This window comes from Cetorhinus maximus, chromosome 11, assembly GCF_964194155.1.
Source record: "Cetorhinus maximus chromosome 11, sCetMax3.hap1.1, whole genome shotgun sequence".
In the NCBI taxonomy this organism is placed as follows: Eukaryota; Metazoa; Chordata; class Chondrichthyes; order Lamniformes; family Cetorhinidae; genus Cetorhinus; species Cetorhinus maximus.
The window spans coordinates 21076696-21096097 of NC_135889.1; the positions used below are offsets into that span (position 1 = coordinate 21076696).

Consider the following 19402-nt stretch of genomic DNA (forward strand, 5'->3'; position numbering starts at 1 on the left):
AACAGATTGGACCACATATTAAGTATAGCTCCCTCTTCACTGTCCCATCAAACACTCTGGGGGCAGGTACAGTACAGGTTGGCAGGTCCCCACTGCGCCAGTGTGTTATTTTCCAATTAACTGCACTAACTGACCCATGGCCTCTATGAGAACACAGTTCTCGTGGGGCGAGGGACGGTGTTGTGTCGTATGCCTTTGTCCATTTTGAACTGAATCAAGAGTTTCTACCTCATTTCATGTTGGACCTTCAGCTGGCAGAAACAGCTTTCCAGCAGAGAGTATAATTTTTTCAAATGAGCATAAATTGCTTGTGTGTGTTTGAGTTTCTAGACTGCTGATGGGGGATTGAGAGGGGGAGGAAGGGAAATAAAACAATGAATGAAATGGCCAGTTTGTCATGAATATACTCTTTAATATGCAGGATTTTACAGCCAGCTAGTCACCTCAATTAAGTCAGCAAACTATACCAGTAAACTTTGTTCTTCTCTGATTATTGGAACTTGGAGTTACCAAAGCATTTACTTACAGCGCTTATAGAAAACAGGTTGTGGTTTACAGTTGTCCCTACAGTGCCAGCTGACTTTTTTAAATTATTAATTCTGAAGAGAACAGTAGTTTGAACAGCTTCATTCAGACACATTCAACATTACAATAACCATGCATTACAAACTTTACAAAACACACATCCCATCTGCCCAATCAATATCTATCCAAGAGTGGACAAGGGTGTCAAAACATTTTGTTTTGGATTATTAAATGACACAGGCTGATGCATCATTAAACATTACTGGAGGTGACATCCCAAGGCTGTGATTTCAATTCTGAATCTGCCACTGAGAGGAAAGTCTGTGAGAAAAGTTACAATTCGTGAAGTTTACTTTGAGTCACTGGGCAGTGACTCACACGGTGCTCTGATATACACAACCAGTAATGGGGATAGAAACAAAAAATATCAATTTCAATAACATTATAAAATACTCCAACTGCTATAGCACCTCAATATTATAACTGAAAATGCTCTTATAATGTTCTGTTATGTTAGATTAATTAACACATTTATATATTTATATAGCAAGGTTTGTGAAGTACTTGATGGCCCTGGGATAATAGTTTCAAAGCTGCAGTATGTTTCAATAATGGGGCTTGTATTTAGTCATTAATCAATTCTACAATCCTTTAATTTAATAAAGTTACCTGATATAATATGTCTTTGCACTATTCTCCAGCATCTGGACACAGTCTCCAGTACATGGCTGGGATGGAACCCAGACACAACTGCCCCTGGGCTGTAAGAAATATTTTCAGGACCTGCTGACAATGAATTTACTCTCCAAATGTAATGCATGTCTCCCACTACCTATTCTAATCAAAGACATCCCCTACCCTAGCACATTCCAAATTAACACTCCCTCCTTAACTGATGACACCAACACTTGCTGAGGTACAGTTCCACAAGCATTGCTCACCTTCCAGTAACTCACCCAGGATTGTCATGTTCCACACACACATTTATACAGTGAGTGTTGGTGAGATGTTTGACTGTAGGGGGCATCCAAGCCCCAAAGCCAACTCTGTTTTCACATTTAGGTGCATTCCAGCTGATTTGCCCAACTCCACCCAGAGACCTCGGCTGACTTAAACAGAGGGCCAGGTGTCAAACTCCAGAACCGTAATAAACTTTGCCGATCAGGTGTGTGCAGTCCTTAGTTGGTAATCTATAAGGGGAATTGCCTCTCAGCCATTCCTGTTCACTTCTCTAGCTGGTGCAACTGCTGTCTGCATACTAGTTATAAGCAGGACAGGATAGCCCCTTATATCCAAATAAATGACATTCAGTTTGATGCAGAACTTGACAAGTGTCTTTGATTAAAATGCTTTCTGCACCCACTTAACCTTGGATCCTTAGTGTTTTAACAGGGATTTCTGCTGTGATCTAGAATTAAACTTTCCTACTGAAAGCAAAATCTATTCCCTCCCCCACCGCCCCCACCCAAAAAAGATTGTCAAAATGGCAGAGACAATGACTGGATTGAGCTCAGCCTGAAACTGGCACATTGTACAGAAAGCTAACTGCACGGCAAGTCCATCAGCAATTAAAAAGGACAAAGGACTGGGAAGGACCCCAACTCAAAGCGTTCACCTGTCTTTTCTCTTGACTGGCAACAGGCCTCCTGTGGATTTCTAGTATTTTCTGTTTACATTTCAGGTTTTCAGCGTTCGCAACATTAAAAAGCTCCTTTGGGGTTTTTAACTGCGGTCACACACAATCAGCAGATTAGTTACGGCTGATATTTCAGGATACCTGGCTTGATACTCTAGGGGCAAGTTTTTGATTTCTCACTCTTGGCTGAAAGGCTTGCTACCCTGAGGGGGTCAGTAAATAAGTGGGCTTCTGCTATGTTTCAGACTGGGTAATAGTCCAAGCCAGTAAGAATCAATTCTCCCACCCACCCCACTAGAGGCATCCCTCCCTCCTTACTTCACCCTGCTGCTAACCAGCACTATATAGGAAGCGTGAAAGGAGTAACTTTGTCCAAGCAGTGCTGGGCATCGGCAATGATGTGAAGGAGAAATAGCATTAAGCACACCACTGGAGTGGACTGGACATGACTGTGCATGATATAAATACTTCCATTGAGGGTTTAATTTTTTTCCCCTTGTTCCTCTCTCTTGACTGTAGGACCCAGCTGACCTTTGGTATCTCACTCCAGGGAGCATTCTTTGCATACCTGATTAGTAAGTGCTATTTCTCAATGAAGGACATCAGTGACCAGCTTACTCTGGTACTCACATGATGCCTTCCAGTTATTTGGTCGCTGAATAGCAGTTAAAAGAGGAATTCAAATGCAGTAGCCAAACTGCTGAATCCTCTGAGATCAGAGACGAGGCTCAGGCCTGGTGATTAAATCTAGCCCTGCAAGGTATGTATGGCTCAGTGCACTGACCAAATGAGCCTCTGTTAGGTAACCATAAAGTGACATCTGTATGTATAAACTGAGCTGGGCTAAATTATTAAAACTGCTTATTTTACTATAGTTTGATATGGCCAACATATCCCAACCCCTCACAATGTAAGTTTCAAATCTATGCATGATTCAGGGCAATGAATTTCACTCACCTGTTATTTATATTCAGCCCCATTCTGACTGAGGGTACATACTGACCATTGGCATGAGTCAATTGTCCTATAAACAGGCTACTCTAGACTTGAACAATTAACAGAGGAGGCCATTTTATAGCCCACATAATTCCAACAATCCTGACAAACAAAGTTTCAAATGAACACAAACAAGTGGCTATGTTTCGTCCTAACCCATGTAATCCAAGTTTGCTCCACTCCTCCTTCCATGCCCCAGTCCACTTCTGAAGCAAAAGGTCCAAATGGTCAGCTATATTCTAAACACGATTTGGAGAAGCTACAGCACACGAGTTTAAAGCAAGCAAAAATTCAGTGCAGCAAACTTCAAACAGATCTCAAATCAAGAAGAGAATCCTGCCCCCTTCCCTTTCCTTTTGTAAAAGCCCAAGGTATAAAGGGTGTAGTGTTGATTATGGGTTTATTCCCAATTAGGAGCAATTTTGTACAGCGAGTCCATGACAACCAGGAGCTGGATTAAGACTGCCTGACCTCACTCTTGGAAAGAGGCTTACAGCCAACAATCAGAAGAGGCGATTCAGGATTGGATTTGAGCCCATGCCCCAGAGGTGAAAAAACTAGTGTCTAATTCAATACATCACCTAGTTTGCTTGGATCCACCCTCTCAATAAGGCATGAGAAAATGGTGCAAAAAAGATTGATGCTGAAGAAGATCCAGCACTAAAAGCTCCAAAAGCAATGTAGCACCAGCATCAAATGCAAATGCTTTTGTATGGGGTTTAGGGTTTCGAGTTTAACTGCTTGGTCCATTAATATTAGATGTGTACTTAGGGGTCAGATACTTGTGGGGACTAAGGGCTATTGGGGATTCTATGGGGAGGTAGGGAAGGTGTGTGCTGCCATTTTTTCCACATTTGGGTACCATGCATACTGGACAAGCCAAGGCTTTCAGCAGCAGTGGGGTTGGGGTGGGGGGTGGGAGGGTGGTAGTGAAGAAAAACAAGGTCACCACCGGTCCATGCACTACCAGCAACCTTCAGTGATATACAGAGACGCAACTTTTAAACAATAATCATTTTCTTTTTTCAAAAGCATTACTAAGCTAAGCCTATTGCACATTCCAACAAAGTTTCTGTTTTTTAAAAAAAGGATACTGTATGTTTCATAAGCCAGTAACAGAATCAGAATGTCTGCAGAAAAGGCATCAAAGGAAAGACAAAAGAAAACGACACAAGGGTTTGCCACATTGCTAGCATTAGTTAAACATGCCTGAAGGACCCACTTGTATGATCTCAGAGGGGGAGGCAGCTGATCCATAATCAGGGATGACAAAGTTGTGTGCTGCTTATTTTTTCTGAAACCCCTGTGAGACTCTTCACAGTGCTTGCCTCAGCCTAGGCTTCACTTAAAGATTCTCTCTTTTCCTTTCCAAAAAAAGTGCAACAAGAGGAAAAAAAAACAAAAAAAAGCTCTCAAATATTAGATATTCTAAGCTTCTGCTGCATAGCTGATCTCTAAAGCAAGTCTCAACTGGGGAAGGGGCAGTCAGGGTGGGGTGGTTTAGGGTGGAATAGCTGTCCATTTATATTTGTTTCTTCTCTCTCTCTCATTACTAAGTACAAAGTAAAAGTCAAAGATTCACAGGCAGTTCACTCCCATTTCCCTGCCGACCGTTGCTGTGGCAGTGCCCCCACTGCCACCCCCGACCAGGTAAACGGTGGTGCTAGATTTTGAGCGCCCCACTGCACCACTGTTGTTGACCTCGCCATCGATGGGTTCTGTTGAAATAACCCATGTAGAAGGCCGCCATCTCTTTAGGGAGTACGGAGTTTTAACTCGCTTCTTTATCTTGTCCCCGGAGGAAGCCTGCTTGTTCTCCCGCGTCGTCTCACCTAGATGAGGGGGTTGGGGCGGAGGTGGGGAGGGTGATCAGGGCAGACGGAAGAAGAGAACATTGCTGTGTCATTTCAATAAGATTTTAATAAGTACTTTTTTATATTTGGAATTGAGTTGCCTCACAATCTCCACAGAAAAGACTTTCCAAATATTTTGTTGAGCTATTTTCAACTCTGATGTTTTTGTGTGTTTTTTTTAAGTCACTGGATTTTCCATGGCATTGCCTATAGATAGCCTGGGATTTGGGGCAATGTTGTGAATTTTAGCAGCGAACATAGGCCTGCTTCTGGAAAGTCACTGCTTGGTTACTCCCTGTGGAACAATGGTAGAAACAGGCAAATAGAAATATGGGACGTTCCTTATAAGTGCCTGGGTCCAGGTGAGAAGAACCCAGTATGAAGTGACTGGCTATCTTTTTCCCTTTTTAAAAAAAAATGTTTTGCATGTGTAGCCAAGTGTGACACCAAACTGGGACAGATGTATACAGCATAGCATACAAAGACTGCATGCAAATAAATGCACGTTTTTCCCATTCCTTGCCCAAAGATGTCGACTCCTTGCTAGGGTACAGCTCCATGGTCATTTTTCACAAGCCTAGATAAAGCAGGCCTGTAGAGTGTTTAATCACAGACAGATAGTGCTCCTCTCTTCACCAACATGTGCACATGGGAGTGATCAAGAACAGAAATCTTAGTTGTTTTTCCCTCTTATTGGCCCAGGGCTGCTGAGGCCAATTGTGATGAGCCAACCACTGCCCCAGCTGAGATTCAGGTGAGACTGGAAATCAAACCTGGACAGTCAGTTCAATAAAATACCTATTGGCCTATCGGGGAGCTCGACAGCTGTCTGTAGTACTGACCGAAGTGGAAGTTACAGCCTGTAGCACTAACTAATCTCATTCCTAATGGTGCACTTCTGGTAACTTACTTTTGGAAAAACTGCTTATATTACAGGCCAAGCTTCCTGGGCAGCAGTCTTACTTTCATACCCTGACCCTTGAGTAGCTGGTTTGTATTTTGGACTGCAACTCTGGCGTTTGTCTTCCGATGTTATTAATCCATGGCTCTCAACCTGGACAGATTTAAGGTGTGGCCTGTTCATGGGCTGGTAGAACAGGACACAAAGGCTGATTATACTCTTTTCTTGTTAAAGCCGATTTGCTTTTCTTTTGTAAAATTATAATATTTTGGTGTCTTTCAAGCAATTATTCCTGAGCATTGAGTGTAAGGAGTCTATTTGACTGTAAGGGCATCACAGATGAGTACAAACGTGTTCACACCTGGATTGCTTTCTGTATAGCTTTACCATTCTGTATAGACTAGCAGCATGTTGCCATTATCATTGCAGATATCATGGACCTGTGTTTAATTTTTTTTAGATCTGATTTATCGGTTCTCTACTTTCGTGCAACATCCATGGCTCCTCAGCCAGGACTTGGGCAGGCACTAGCTGGTAAACTGCTGCCAATGTTACTCTTGTAGGGTTATGGTGTCTCTATCTCAACTGTAAGATTTAGCCACAATGCCTGAGTTAAAACATAGGATTCACCATTGCAGTTTATTTATTATTCACGGCTTCTTATCATAAGCTTTTCAACACAATTAGAAATTTAAGTTCAATGTTGTGCTGCATTGCTAAGCTTTGCATTTGTGCAGCACCCTCCCAAATTGAAACATCTCCAATATCTTCACACACTGAATTATGCTTTGAAATACAGCAACTTGTGTGAAGGATATTAACAATTCTGTAGCCCTGAATGGGAGCACAGCATTGCCACAACCCCCTGGGTCTACCAGGAAAGTGACTGGATCCAACGGAAAATGTGCTACCTTTGCTTATAGCCTCTTCCTCTGTGCAGGGACTTGTAATTTATGCAGTGTGTGGAGCAGTGGATGAGATGTGCTACAAGGGACAAGCGTGATTGGCCAAATGTTCCTTTCTTGCCTTTGACCTTTTCTGTAAGCTTTAATGATTGTCGTCCTCAGGCAAAGGGTGAGAAAAGAAGTAAACAGACATCAAAGTGGCATGCCTGAAAATGGAAGCTCAAAACCATGTTCCATAAACTCCGATATCCAAGTCAGCTTCATCGTGCTGCATGGTAGTGATGACTGACCTGTCAACCTAGCTCATTAATGGAATCTGAAGGGGGTCAGTATTCAGTCCACTTGGCTTCAGAGCAACCTGTAAGCCAATGTTCCAGCAGGTAGGGTGATTCCAACTGGACAAGCAGCAGGAATCAGTCTGATAGACTGGCTGAATTTAGCTGGTTAACTCTAGAAGTCACCCTGTGCACATTTGGGGCCAGAATTTTGTGTCCTCCTGGAGTCAGGAAAAACTTTGTTTTCTCGTGGCAAATTTAAATCTCCTGTATAAAAATGGGCCCATGCAATCTTCCCATAATTAGGGAGAGATTCATTTTGGGTTGGGTCACGACCCCCCACGCATGTCCTCTGATGTTGGGGCCATCACTGATAGCCCGAGGGGAAATTTGTATTTCCCATCCCCCAGTATTTTTGTCAGGTTGGGCAGGTTTACATGGCTTCTGAGGACCGCGCATGGTGAATACTAGGAGAGTAGCTATGGGTGGTACATGGTGGCATGGAGGGGCATGAGGAGTATGAGGCATGGGGGTGGACATGGGGAATATGTGGAAGCATGGAGAATATGAGGAAGCATGGAGAATATGAGGAGGTTCGAGGGGCCATGGGAAATATGAAAAGGCATGGGAATAAGAGGGGCCATGGAGGGTGGATGGGGGGTGAGGGTTAGGGGGCATAAGAATGATGTGGAAAGTTGGGCTGATGTCCCAGTGAACCGAGGCAGGCCTTCTAACCAGCCTACCTCAGCATCCCGTAGTCCTCTGATGCTGCCTCGGGACTTGGGAAGCCCAAACTCTGCCTGTGCATGTCTCCAGGAGACAAAAATATGGTGGGTATAGGCAGAAGTGACGGGCTCGGGTTTTCAAAGTCAGGAAATGGCTCGACTCGCATTTCCCGAGCCCAACACAAAAATCCAGCCCCTACTCTCTTGGGTAAGTGGGGCATGTTCCTGTGTGCAAACAGAAACCCTACAGTTTCATTTGGCGACTGATTTCTATGCAAGCCTGACAGGTGACTGCTTGTCTCTACATATGTAGTGGAAGAGCATTATCAGAAGTAACTGAGTTACAGGATTTTAATCCTCAATTTCCTCCCCTTCTTCACAGGGGTTGGGGAGCACTATTCGCTTTTGCTGGGGCCCACGTACAAGAGGAATTCTCCAGTATCTCACACAAGGGTTCTTCTATGTGATTTGAGACTTTTGAGTGTCAACAGGCAACTTGGAATTGGAGGTAGATCATGGATGAACTCCATACTGACCTCAGTGACATCTGCACGTGGGCATTTTCCATTGGATAGCAACCAGGACTGCCCAATTTCTCCTCCAACTTGAGCACCTCAACCCAGGCTGGGTCCAGCTAACTCCATACAGATCAGGGATGGAGGCTAGGAGCTTACAGTCTGCCTGGCTCAGCAATGCCTCACTCTACTCATTGGGCAATGAAGGGAGAGTTACCCGTCATGTCAGCAATATTTTAAACAGTCCCTCTTACTTACATTGCATACTACAGCTGTCCAAAATTTTGGCTGATGAAAGATCGAGTGAGTTTGGCCGCTCAGCTCTCCTCCCTTGCCGTCGTGCTACTGGTGCCGTTGGGTAATCCTGGCCACTAGCCAATGTGCCATCTGCTACGCCACACTGGTTGCTGTTGTTGTTGTTGGAGTTTGTCCGCCCTTGATCAAGTGGGCGGTCTCTCCTGTCCATTAGCCGCTCGGTAATAATGTCGTCACGCGTGGCCTGTTGCTCCCTCCTCAGGAGTGGCTCGTGCTCGTCTGGGCTGGAGTTTATGTTCACTCTGCTGTCCTCCCCACTAAACTGGGACTGGAGGGTCTCATGGCCCCGGTGGCTTGAAGCATTGGATGTCTGAAGACCGGATACCGAACCATTGACATACTGCTTGACCACTGGGTGTGGGTTTCCTGCATGGCATCTTCCGGCAATGCCATTCGCTGTGACAGTTACCACTTGGGGCTCACCCGCATTTATAGTGTTCATTTTTGCCACTCCTGTCTCCACCTGCTTAAGATTTGACTTGTGCTTGCTGCTGAACTTCAGCCGTGATTCCTTGGCCACGTTTTTAGTGTTCAGTGGGAGGCTGGTGGGTCGCTTGGGGATGTTCTGTTGCTTGGGGAGGGGGTACATTTGAGTGGCTGGGATATCGGGGATCAAGCACGCCTGGCTGGTGCTAGGCTGGGAGAAATCTTGGTGCCCGGTTACTTCAGCTGCCAGCTTGATTAGAGGGTACAGCAAACTGGGGTTGCTTCCACTGAGAGGATCCGGCCCGCTGAACTGCTTGAGGGAGTGCTCCATCAAGTTTTCATCTGAGCTCTCCTTGAGGTTCTTGTCCACCTCTTTAGGGTCTAGCTTGTTAGTCTCCAGGTCTTCTTCAGTCAGCTGCAGACACACTGGAGTGGGGCCCAAGGGTGGCAGCAAATTGCCCGCCTGCGTGTTAGTGTCCTCAGAGTATTGTGTTTCCGATATGGTGGACATGGCGGTGCTGGGGGTAAGGCCTGCTGTGTTCGTGGTGGTGGTCGTTGCCGACAAGCTGGTAACACTAGTTTCCGGGCTGGGGATGCGAGCCTGAGCCTGCTGCCTTTCGTAGTTGATGGAATTGCGGTTCTTCTCACTGGTGGTTGACGGGGTACCGGACGTGGAGTTATCCGTGGAGATGTTTTTCACCATTCCTTCAGAGTGGTGAAGGGAGTCTTCAATGTATGAGGACGACGAATAATCTGGGTAGGGACCCATCTTTGGCACTCGCCGATTGTGTGAAAGGTTCCTGAAATAAGACAAGCCCAAATATCAAATAGCATAATACTGGCAAATAGAATGACGGGGGTAGTTTAGAGATAGAAAAAACATGAATGAGAGCTTTAGCAGCAGATGAGTTGAGACGCATTTGGAGATGGACAACTTTAGGGAGATGGAAGCAGGCCTGGGAAGTGGATTATTGACCTCAGAATCAAATGGGATGCTGAGACTGCATACAATCTGGTTCAGCCTGAGACAATGACTGGGGGGTGGTAGTGGGGTATGATATTGGTGGCTAGGGAGCAGTTTGTGTTGGGAGCTGAAGACAATGGCTTTGATTATACTATTGCTCAACTGTAGGAATTGCATTTCTCCAAGATTGAATACTGGATAAGCAATCTGACAGGACAGAGACAGTGGAGTGGTCAAGAAAGGTCATGGTGAAGTAGAACTGCTCACTGTTAGCATGTGAAAGCTGACCCCACATCTGGGATGCTATCGCCGAGAGTTTGCATGTAGATAAGGAACAGGAGTGGGCCAAGGACAAGCCCCTGAGGGACTCTGGAGGTAATGGTGCATTGGTTATGCTATTTGATTGGTTGGGACAAGAAGCAATAGCTGGAGATATTCTGGTAACGACTGGATAGCTAAGATTTGAACCAGGGGAGAACAGTCCCACTGAGCTGAGCAATGGAGGAAAAGTGTTGAAGGAGGGGGTTGGCTGTGTCAAAGGCTGAAGGAGGTCAAGGAGGAAAAATACACCCTGGTCATGGTCAGAGAACATTATTTGTGATTTTGACTGCAGCTATTTCAGTACTGTGGCAGAGATGAAAGCCTAATTGGAGAGACTCAAATTTGAAGTCACAGGAAAAATTAGCAGGAATTTGGGAATTGATAACATTTTCAAGAACTTTGAACAGGAAAGGGAAGTTAGAAATGGACAATGTAAGGAAGGAATAAATAATGGTAGTTTTGAAGACAAGGTGAACAGTGTCCGAAGAGTGGAAACTATTTACAATGTCAGCTAGCATGGGGGCCAGGAAGGGAAATTGGGTGGCCAGCACTTTAGTGGGAATGAGGTCAAGGAAGCAGCTGACAGGTCTCATGGACAAGATGCATTTACAAAGAGCATGAGGTGAGATAATAAAGAAAGACACAGGTTTAGGGCTAGGACATGTGGCCTGGGGGAGGTTTGGCTTCGTGTGCAAGGAAGAGGCAGCAGAATTAATTGTCTCAATTATAGTGATAAAGACATCCATGAGCTCCTTGTACTGGTTGGAGATAACGACAGGAGACATGGGAAAAGGATTTAAGAGAGGAGAAACAGGTAAATCGGGGCTGCTACTTTTAAGGAGGCAGAGTTAGAAACCTCAGGGCCCTTCAGGGAAAGCTAAGAGATGCACGAAGAGTAGGTGTGAGCTTATCCAAGGGGGATTCAAGCGTGGAACAGGAGGAAAGTAGGAAAGCAGAGGAGTAGTGATGGGTTGGGGTAGTGATTGCAGTGGAGACAGGTAGATTACCCAAGAGGGAAGAAATAAAAAAATATTGTGACAGTAAGGAGAGGAGACAGAAAAGAAGGGTCTGAGCGGAGGAAAGACAGAAAAAAATGGAGACAGAAATATTGTGCTCGAGTCTTAAGCAACAGCCAAAATGGACTCAATGAAATGCAGATTGCATAGGCAAGCTGCTGCTTTGCTGTTTGGCTACCTACCGTTCATTCTGCATGGCTGTTGTAGTAAATTGTGACATGGGATTGACTGTGGGACTCACGGACTTGTTTCGATCCCACATAACCATGAGCTCTGCCATCCTCTCTTCTGCACACTGGGCTGTGAGCCGAGCCTCTGCATCCTGGTCCCAGCAGTCGTCCATTGTTTCCTTCAGTGACCGGACAGCCTGTGGAACAGAGAAACAATTCTCTCATTTTCCAGTTCCAACGCATTTTTAAAAAAAACTTTCCTTCCCCATTCTTGCATGGAGCTGATGATTCTTACTGGAGATGGGCAGGGTAATGGGTGTCAATTGTATCAACTGAAGTTAAGTACATACAGATGGAGGGCAATGGTTGGATGGTTACTTGAACTCAGAGATGGTGGTGTAATGGTAATGTCATAGACTAGTAATTCAGAGGTACAGGCTTATGCTCTGGGTACATGGGTTCAAATCCCAGCACAGCAGCTGGTGGAATTTAAAAATAGTAGTGTGGCCAAGCTGTCTAAAGCGCTGCATTAAGTTTCCAGCTTTTGTGGAGGCATATATTTGAATCACATCACTGCAAAAGTTTCAGTTAATTCACATTTGAGGCACATCAGTCAATGCCTTTGGGCAGACAAGCACCATCTCATTTTGGGACGGGGCAAAGCTCATGTCCGTGTCCTTTGCGAAGGGGTCGACAAAGTGGAGGAAGTCCAGGGTCGAGAGGTTGGAGCAGGAGGTACTCAACCTGGAGTCCTGTCTTAGTCAGGCTGTCGAAGACCTGGCTGTGCGGAAGGTGTACAAAGAAAAGGGCACGCTGAGGGACCTGCAACTCATCGGGCACCGAGGCAGGTTCATGAGGTCACGGATCCAGTTCCTTCAGGACTGGGATCATTGCTTCCCCTTCTGCTACTCGTTGGAAAAAAAGCAGGGGGTCCATACGCAGCTCATTATGCTGCTAGCCAATGACAGATCACTTGTCTCTGATCCAGAGGGCATTAGGACTCAGACTTAAGCCTGTTATATTGCTCTGTTCTCTCCAGATCTGTCCAGCGAGGATGCTCACAGAGTTTTGTGGGAGAACCTGCTGCAGGTCGGCTCAGAGAGTGCCGAGAAGCTCGATGCTCCACTTAGTTTGGTGGAGCTGACTGGCGCACTCGACCGTATCTTGAGGGGTAAGTCCTGGGTGCTGGACTGGCTGACTGTGGAATTCCTCAGGGCATTCTAGGATGTCCTGGGGAACGACTATGCATGGGTCCTGGAAGAAAGTCTAGCAACCAGGGAGATGCCTCTCACGTGGTGCAGGACTGTCATTGTCCTGCTGCCTAAAACGGGGGAATCTCAGCGTACTTAAAAACTGGCATCTGGTCTCCCTCCTCAGCACAGATTATAAAATCTTTGCCAGGGCAATGTCTTCCCGCCTTGGTACCGTGCTGGACCACATGATCCACCCTGACCAGACCTACACAATCCCAGGCCACATCATTTAGGACAACATTCATCTATTGCGGGACCTGATCCATCATTTCCAGAGGGCTGGTCTGTCAGCCACCTTCCTCACCCTTATCAGGAGAAGGCATTCGACAGGGTGGATCACAAATATTTATTTGGAACTCTAAGGGCATTTGGGTTCAGAATGCATTTTTTCGCCTGGATCCGACTTCTGTACGCCACCAGAGTATCTGATTAAGGTTAACGGATCTTTGACGGCACCCCTCCACTTTGGCAGAGGAATGCATCAGAGCTTACCCATGTCTGGTCAGATATATTCCATTTGCATGGAGCCTTTCCTGCGCCTCTTGCAGAGGTGGTTGTTGTGATTGGCTCTGAGCAAGCCAGGCGTGGAGGTTTTCCTCTTGGCTTATGCTGATAATGTGCTCCTCTTGTTCACGGACCCAGCTGACCTGTGGAGGACCCGTGAGTACTAATAAATCTACTCTGAAGTGACCTCCACCAGGATCAACTGGGGAAAATGTTCCGCACTCCTGGTCAGTCAGTAGTAAATCACCTCCTCCTGCTGGAGGAGCTCAGGTCTTTCGCCTGGAGCACCGTCCATCTCCTTTACTTGGGGGTCTATCTTAGCCCTGCTGAGGAATCCTTGCTGATGAACTGGCAGGAGTTGGGGGCCAAAGTCTCTGCTCACCTAGGGTGCTAGACAGGACTGCTCCAAGTGCTATCCTACAGGGGTCGAGTGCTGCTCATAAGCCAATTGATTGCTGCAATGTTGTGGTACCAGTTAGTCACTTTGATCCCTCCCCCAGAATGTGTCACGAAGATACAGAAGAAGCTCATTGACCTCTGGGGCAAAAGGATGCACCGGGTTGCTACTGAGGTACTAGGTCTTCCGCTGAGGGAGGGCACTCAGGCACTGGTGTGCCTTCGCACCCAGGTCGTGACCCTGTAGCAATACCTTTATGTCAAGCCCCTCCCCAATGCACTGGCAACATATTTCTTCTGCCAAGTGCACGGTCTCAATTATGACCTGTAGCTCCTGTTTATTGACCTGGGAGGTCTCCGTGCCTCCTTGCATGAGTTGTGTGTCTTTTACCAAAGCTTGAACAAAGTTTAGAACATGGTTGCCTGATGCCAGCTATCATTCACTGCTCAGGGATCTGCACCTCTGCCAATACCGATTCATGTGGCTGGTGGAAGAAAGGGCTCGGGCTGCTGGGGTGACCAGAGTCGGGGACATGCTGACTGGCGGAGGAGTGGCCTGGATGATGCCACATGAACTTGGGCATCATGTGGTTGTTGATGTCCAGTTCACGCCAAAGCCATCCACAGCCTTAAAACCCTGGTGTCAGCCCTGACTGTACTCACATTGGTCCCATGTCCTGAAGCCTCCCTTGGGAACCTCAGCCCCACATTTGAACCATCTCACAGAAATTCCCTCCGGGCTTTTCCATTCTGCATGGAGGGGTTTCCTGTACGGGCAGCTGCTGCACACCCTCCACTTTCTCACCCTTATCAACTGTCCAGATACGCTGTGGCATTCCGTCCTGCTATCCAGAGGTGGCGGGGACCTTCAGTGGAGGGTTCTCTACGTGAGTCCTCCGCTTTACTGTTGGGGATTTGGCATGGAGGGTGTTGCATGCAGCAGTCCTGTAAAACATACGATTAAGATGCTTCATGGACTCCTAGGCTCCCAGGCTGCCTGGAGGAATCTATGTTCTATATCTACATAGGTTGTGTGAGGTTGCAGCCCCTTTTTGGTTATTTGAAGGAGCTGCTTCTCAAATTCTAGTTGCACTTCAGTCCCATGCTCCTGATCTTTGCAGAGGTTTGTGGAGGAACTCCTCGTTAGCCTATTCCTGAGCCTAGCCAAGGTGACCATTAACAGGTCCAGGCAGCGGGCAGTTGAGGGAGTTGTTCAGCCCAGCTATTTACTCCTCTTCCACGGATACATTTGCGCCCAGGTGTCCCTGGAGAGGGAGCACCCGATGTATGCCGGTACGCTTGAGGCCTTCTGTGACCAGTAGGCACCACAGGGGCTGGAGTGCATCATCAGCCTCTGAAACAACGTTTTAATGTAATTTATTAAGTTTCCTTTTGAAGTTTTGTTTTTCCATTACAGTGCCCCTTTAAGGGGCTTTCAATTAATTGGTTCATTTATTAGTTAGCTTATTGATTGGTTATAAAAAGAGTTCATCAGGGTCGTGTCCCGGGCCAAGCATCTTCAGCTACTTCATTAATGACCTTCCTTCCATAAAGGCAGATGTTCGCGGATGATTGCACAACATTCAGCACCATTCGAGACTCCTCAGATACTGAAGCAGCCCATATCCAAATGCAGCAAGACTGGGACAATATCTTGGCTTGGCTGACAAGTGGCAAGTAACATTTGTGCCACACAAGTGCCAGGCAATGACCATCTCCAACAAGAGAAATCTAACTATCGCCCTGGACATTCAATGGCATTACCATTGCTGAATCCCCCACTATCAACATCCTGGGGGGTAACCATTGACCAGAAACTGAACTGGACTAGCCATATAAATACTGTGACTACAAGAGCAGGTCAGAGGCTAAGAATGCTGTGGTGAGTAACTCAAAGCCGGTCCACCATCTACAATGCACAAGTCAGGAGTGAGATGGAATACTCTCCACTTGCCTGGATGAGTGCAGCTCCAACAACACTCAAGAAGCTTGACACCATCCAGGACAAAGCAGCCCACTTGATTGACACCCCATCCACAAACATTCAGTCCCTCCACCACCGATGTACAATGGCACATCTCTACAAAATGTGCTGCAGAAACTCACCAAGCCTCCTCAGACAGCCCTTCCAAATCCATGACCACTACCATCTAGAAGAACCAGGGCAGCAGATATCTAGGAACACCACCACCTGGAAGTTCCCCTCCAAGCCACTCACTGTCCTGACTTGGAAATATATCGCCACTCCTTCCCTGTTGCTGGGTCAAAATCCTGGAACTCCCTCCTTAACAGCACTGTGTGTACCTACACCACATGGACTGCAGCAGTTCAACAAGGTAGCTCACCACCACCAAGGGCAATTAGGGATGCTCAATAGGTGCTGGCCTAGCCAGCGAGGCCCACATCCCATGAAAGAATTTTAAAAATATACATAAAGAGATACTTACTATCACAAGAGTGGAGTCAGAAGATATGTACCCGCAATGTTTCACTCTGTGAATAAATCTATTCCAAGTAAAGCTTTGGATCCTTCCTTCGCCAACTGGCTATTAGGAATAGAACAATGGTTGGGGAGGAAGGGGAAAGAGTTCTGGCAGCCCCTTCAGTAGCCTGTTGAGTTCTATGTGTATGCACTTGGATAGCAAATGTGACCAAGCCATTCAAGAGGAGGACCATCACTACTAAGCCTGATAGTATCCTCATCTGACACACGTACATACTTCCCAGTAAGAGTCACTGGGTGACAATTAGGAGTGGGAACCTCAGCTGATTTTCCTTCTCTAGCTTAGGCCAATCTTAGTCACTGCTGCTCAGGTCAAAACCAATAACTGGATTGAGAGTTCCCATAGGAATTTTGGATCCTCCTGGACTGAGTAAACTGCTAGTCCATCAACCAGGGGCTGGAATTGAACTTGGGTCCTGGAGGAGAAAGACGAGCATCCAGCCCACTATGCCATCCTTTATTTTACATTCAGGAAAAACATTCCATCAACTGTTAGATGGGAAAAGTGCAAGAAATCTTGTTTGCTCACCAGGCTGTTCTCTTTCCAAGCTTCAGGAAATTTGGGCCGCTGCTTCTCCCTGGAGACCAAATGCTGCATATCCTCGAAGGTGGGATGGTTCCCCACCTCTGCTTGAAATGCCATCTGGTAGTCAGGAACTGACTCTCCTGGTCATGGGGCAAATAAATCCACATTAGAAGCACTGAGGAGCCTCTGTCCCCATGAGATGGGCAGCAGAAGACAATCCCATTCTGCACCACACTCTTATTCCGTCTCCCAAAGCCCCAATATGGGAACTTCTATGCGAATTTTCATTGATCTTAGCAATCGTACTGCAGAGCCACAAGCCATCAACAGGAGTCAGCAGTTTGTTCCAGTAAGTCTTGTGTTTTAGAACAAAGTCACAAGGCTTGTGCTACTGAAGCATACAAATTAGGAGCAGGAGTAGGCCAATCGGCCCCTCGAGCCTGCTCCGCTGATCTGACTGTGGCCTCAACTCCACATTCCTGCCTACCCCTAGTAAGCTTTGGATCTCTTGTTAGTCAAGAATCTATATACCTCTGCCTTAAAAATATTCAATGACCCTACCTCAACGGCTCTCTGGGGAAGAGAGTTTCAAAGATTCACAACCCTCAGAGAAAAAAAATTCTCCTCATCTCCAACTTAAATGGGAGAGCCCTTTTTTTAAACTGTGTCCCCGAGTTCTAGTTTCTTCCCCAAGGGGAAACATCCTTTCAGCATCCATCTTGTCAAGTCCCCTCAGAATCTATACGTTTCAATAAGTCCACCTCACATTCTTTTGAACTCCAACGGATACAGACCCAACTTGTCCAATCTTTCCTCATAAGATAAACCTCACCCCCATCCCAGGTATCAGTCAAGTGAACCTTCTCTGAACTGCTTCTAAGGCATTTCTTTGCCTTCTTAAATAAGGAGACCAAAACCGTACACAGTACTCCAGATGTGGTCTCACCAACTGTACAACTGTAGCAAAACATCCCTGCTTTTAAATTCCATTCACCTTGCAATAAATAACAACATTCTATCTGCCTTCCTAAACAAGCTGTACCTGTATACCAACTTTTTGTGATTCATGTATCAGTAGACCCAGATGCCTCTGTACCTCAGAGTTCTGCAATCTCTCTCCATTTAAATAATATGCTACTTTTCTATTCTTCCTGCCAAAGTAGACAAGTGGACAGATTTTCCAACATTATACCCTATCTGCTAATTTTTTGCCCACTCACTTTATCTATCTATATCCCTTTGCAGACTCTTTACTGTATTCTCCACAACTTATTTTCCTACTTATCTTTGTGCCATCAGCAAATGTAATAACCATACATTCATCCAAGTCATTGATATAAATTGTAAATAGTTGAGGCCCCAGCACTGAACCCTGTGGCACTTGTCACATTTTAATTGCTAACCTGAAAGTGACCCATTTATGACTATTTTCTGTTTCCTGTTAGCTAACCAATCCTCTATCCATGCTAATATGTTAACCCCCACACCACGAGCTCTTATTTTGCATAGTAACCTTTGAGGTGGCACCTTATCAAATGCCTTCTGGAAATTTAAGTAAAACACATCCACATATTCCCCGTTATCCATGTAGCAAAGAACGCCAATAAATTAGTCAAACACAATTTCCATTTCACCAAACCATATTGACTCTGCCTGATTGCACTGAGATTTTCTAATTGCCCCTCTACAACCTCCTTAATAATAGATTCCAGCATTTTCCCTATGACAGATGTTAAGCTAACTGACCTGTAATTTTCTGCTTTCTGTCTCCCTTCTTTCTTGAAGAGTTTGCTATTTTCCAATCTGTTGGGACCTTTCCAGAAACCAGGGAATTTTGGGAAACGAAAACCAATGCATCTACTGTTTTAACAGACACTTCTTTTAAGACCATAGGATGAAGTCCATCAGTACCTGGGGACTTGTCAGCTTTTAGTTCTAATAATTTTCTCAGTACCCTTTCCCTGACATTTGTAATTGTTTTAAGTTCCTCCCTGCCTTTCACCTCCTGATTCACACTTATTTCTGGGATGTTATTTGTATCCTCTGCATTGAAGACAGATGTAAAATGTTTGTTCAATTCATCTGCCATTTCATTATTTTCCATTATTAATTCTTAGACTCACTCTCTAGCGGACCAATGCTCACTTTACTTAGACTTTTCCTTTTTGAACATCTGTGGAAACTCTTACCATCTGTTTTTATATTTCTAGCTAGTTTTCTCTCATATTCTAATTTCTCTCCCCTTATAAATCTTTTAGTCATTATTAACTGTTCTTTATATCCTGTCCAATCTTTTGACTTGCCACTCTTCTTTGAGGAATTATACGCATTTTCCTTCAATTTGATACTATCTTAAACTCCCTTAATTAGCCATGGATAGTGCATCCTTCCCTCAGAGTCTTTCTTTCTCACTGGAATGTATTTTTTCTGAGTATTCTGAAATATCTCCTTAAATGTCTGCTACTGCATCCAACTGACCTATCCCTTAAGCTAACTTCACAGTTCACTTTAGCCAGCTGTCTTCATGCCCTCATAATTGCCCTTATTTAAGTTTAAAACATTAGTTTTCAATCCACTCTTCTTCAACCCACTCTGTCAAACTGAATGAGAAATTCAATCAGTACCTTCACAATGAGGTTATTAATTTATCCTGTCTCATTGAACATTACCAGGTGTA

The 19402-nt window shown here is 45.4% G+C and overlaps 1 protein-coding gene across 2 annotated transcripts in view; it reads right to left on the reverse strand.

Moving 5' to 3' along the window:
* Nucleotides 1-391: 391 nt before the first annotated feature.
* Nucleotides 392-19402, reverse strand: part of bmpr2b (bone morphogenetic protein receptor, type II b (serine/threonine kinase)) — a 342278-nt gene continuing 323267 nt past the window's right edge. For both annotated transcript variants that reach the window (XM_078551618.1, XM_078551617.1), the window contains exons 10-13: nt 16729-16865; nt 11556-11740; nt 8590-9872; nt 392-4989 (exon numbers count right to left, since the gene is read on the reverse strand). In XM_078551618.1, the coding sequence (XP_078407744.1) occupies nt 4736-4989; nt 8590-9872; nt 11556-11740; nt 16729-16865 (1859 nt within the window). In that variant the 3' untranslated portion in view covers nt 392-4735. The remainder of the gene's footprint in view (nt 4990-8589; nt 9873-11555; nt 11741-16728; nt 16866-19402) is intronic.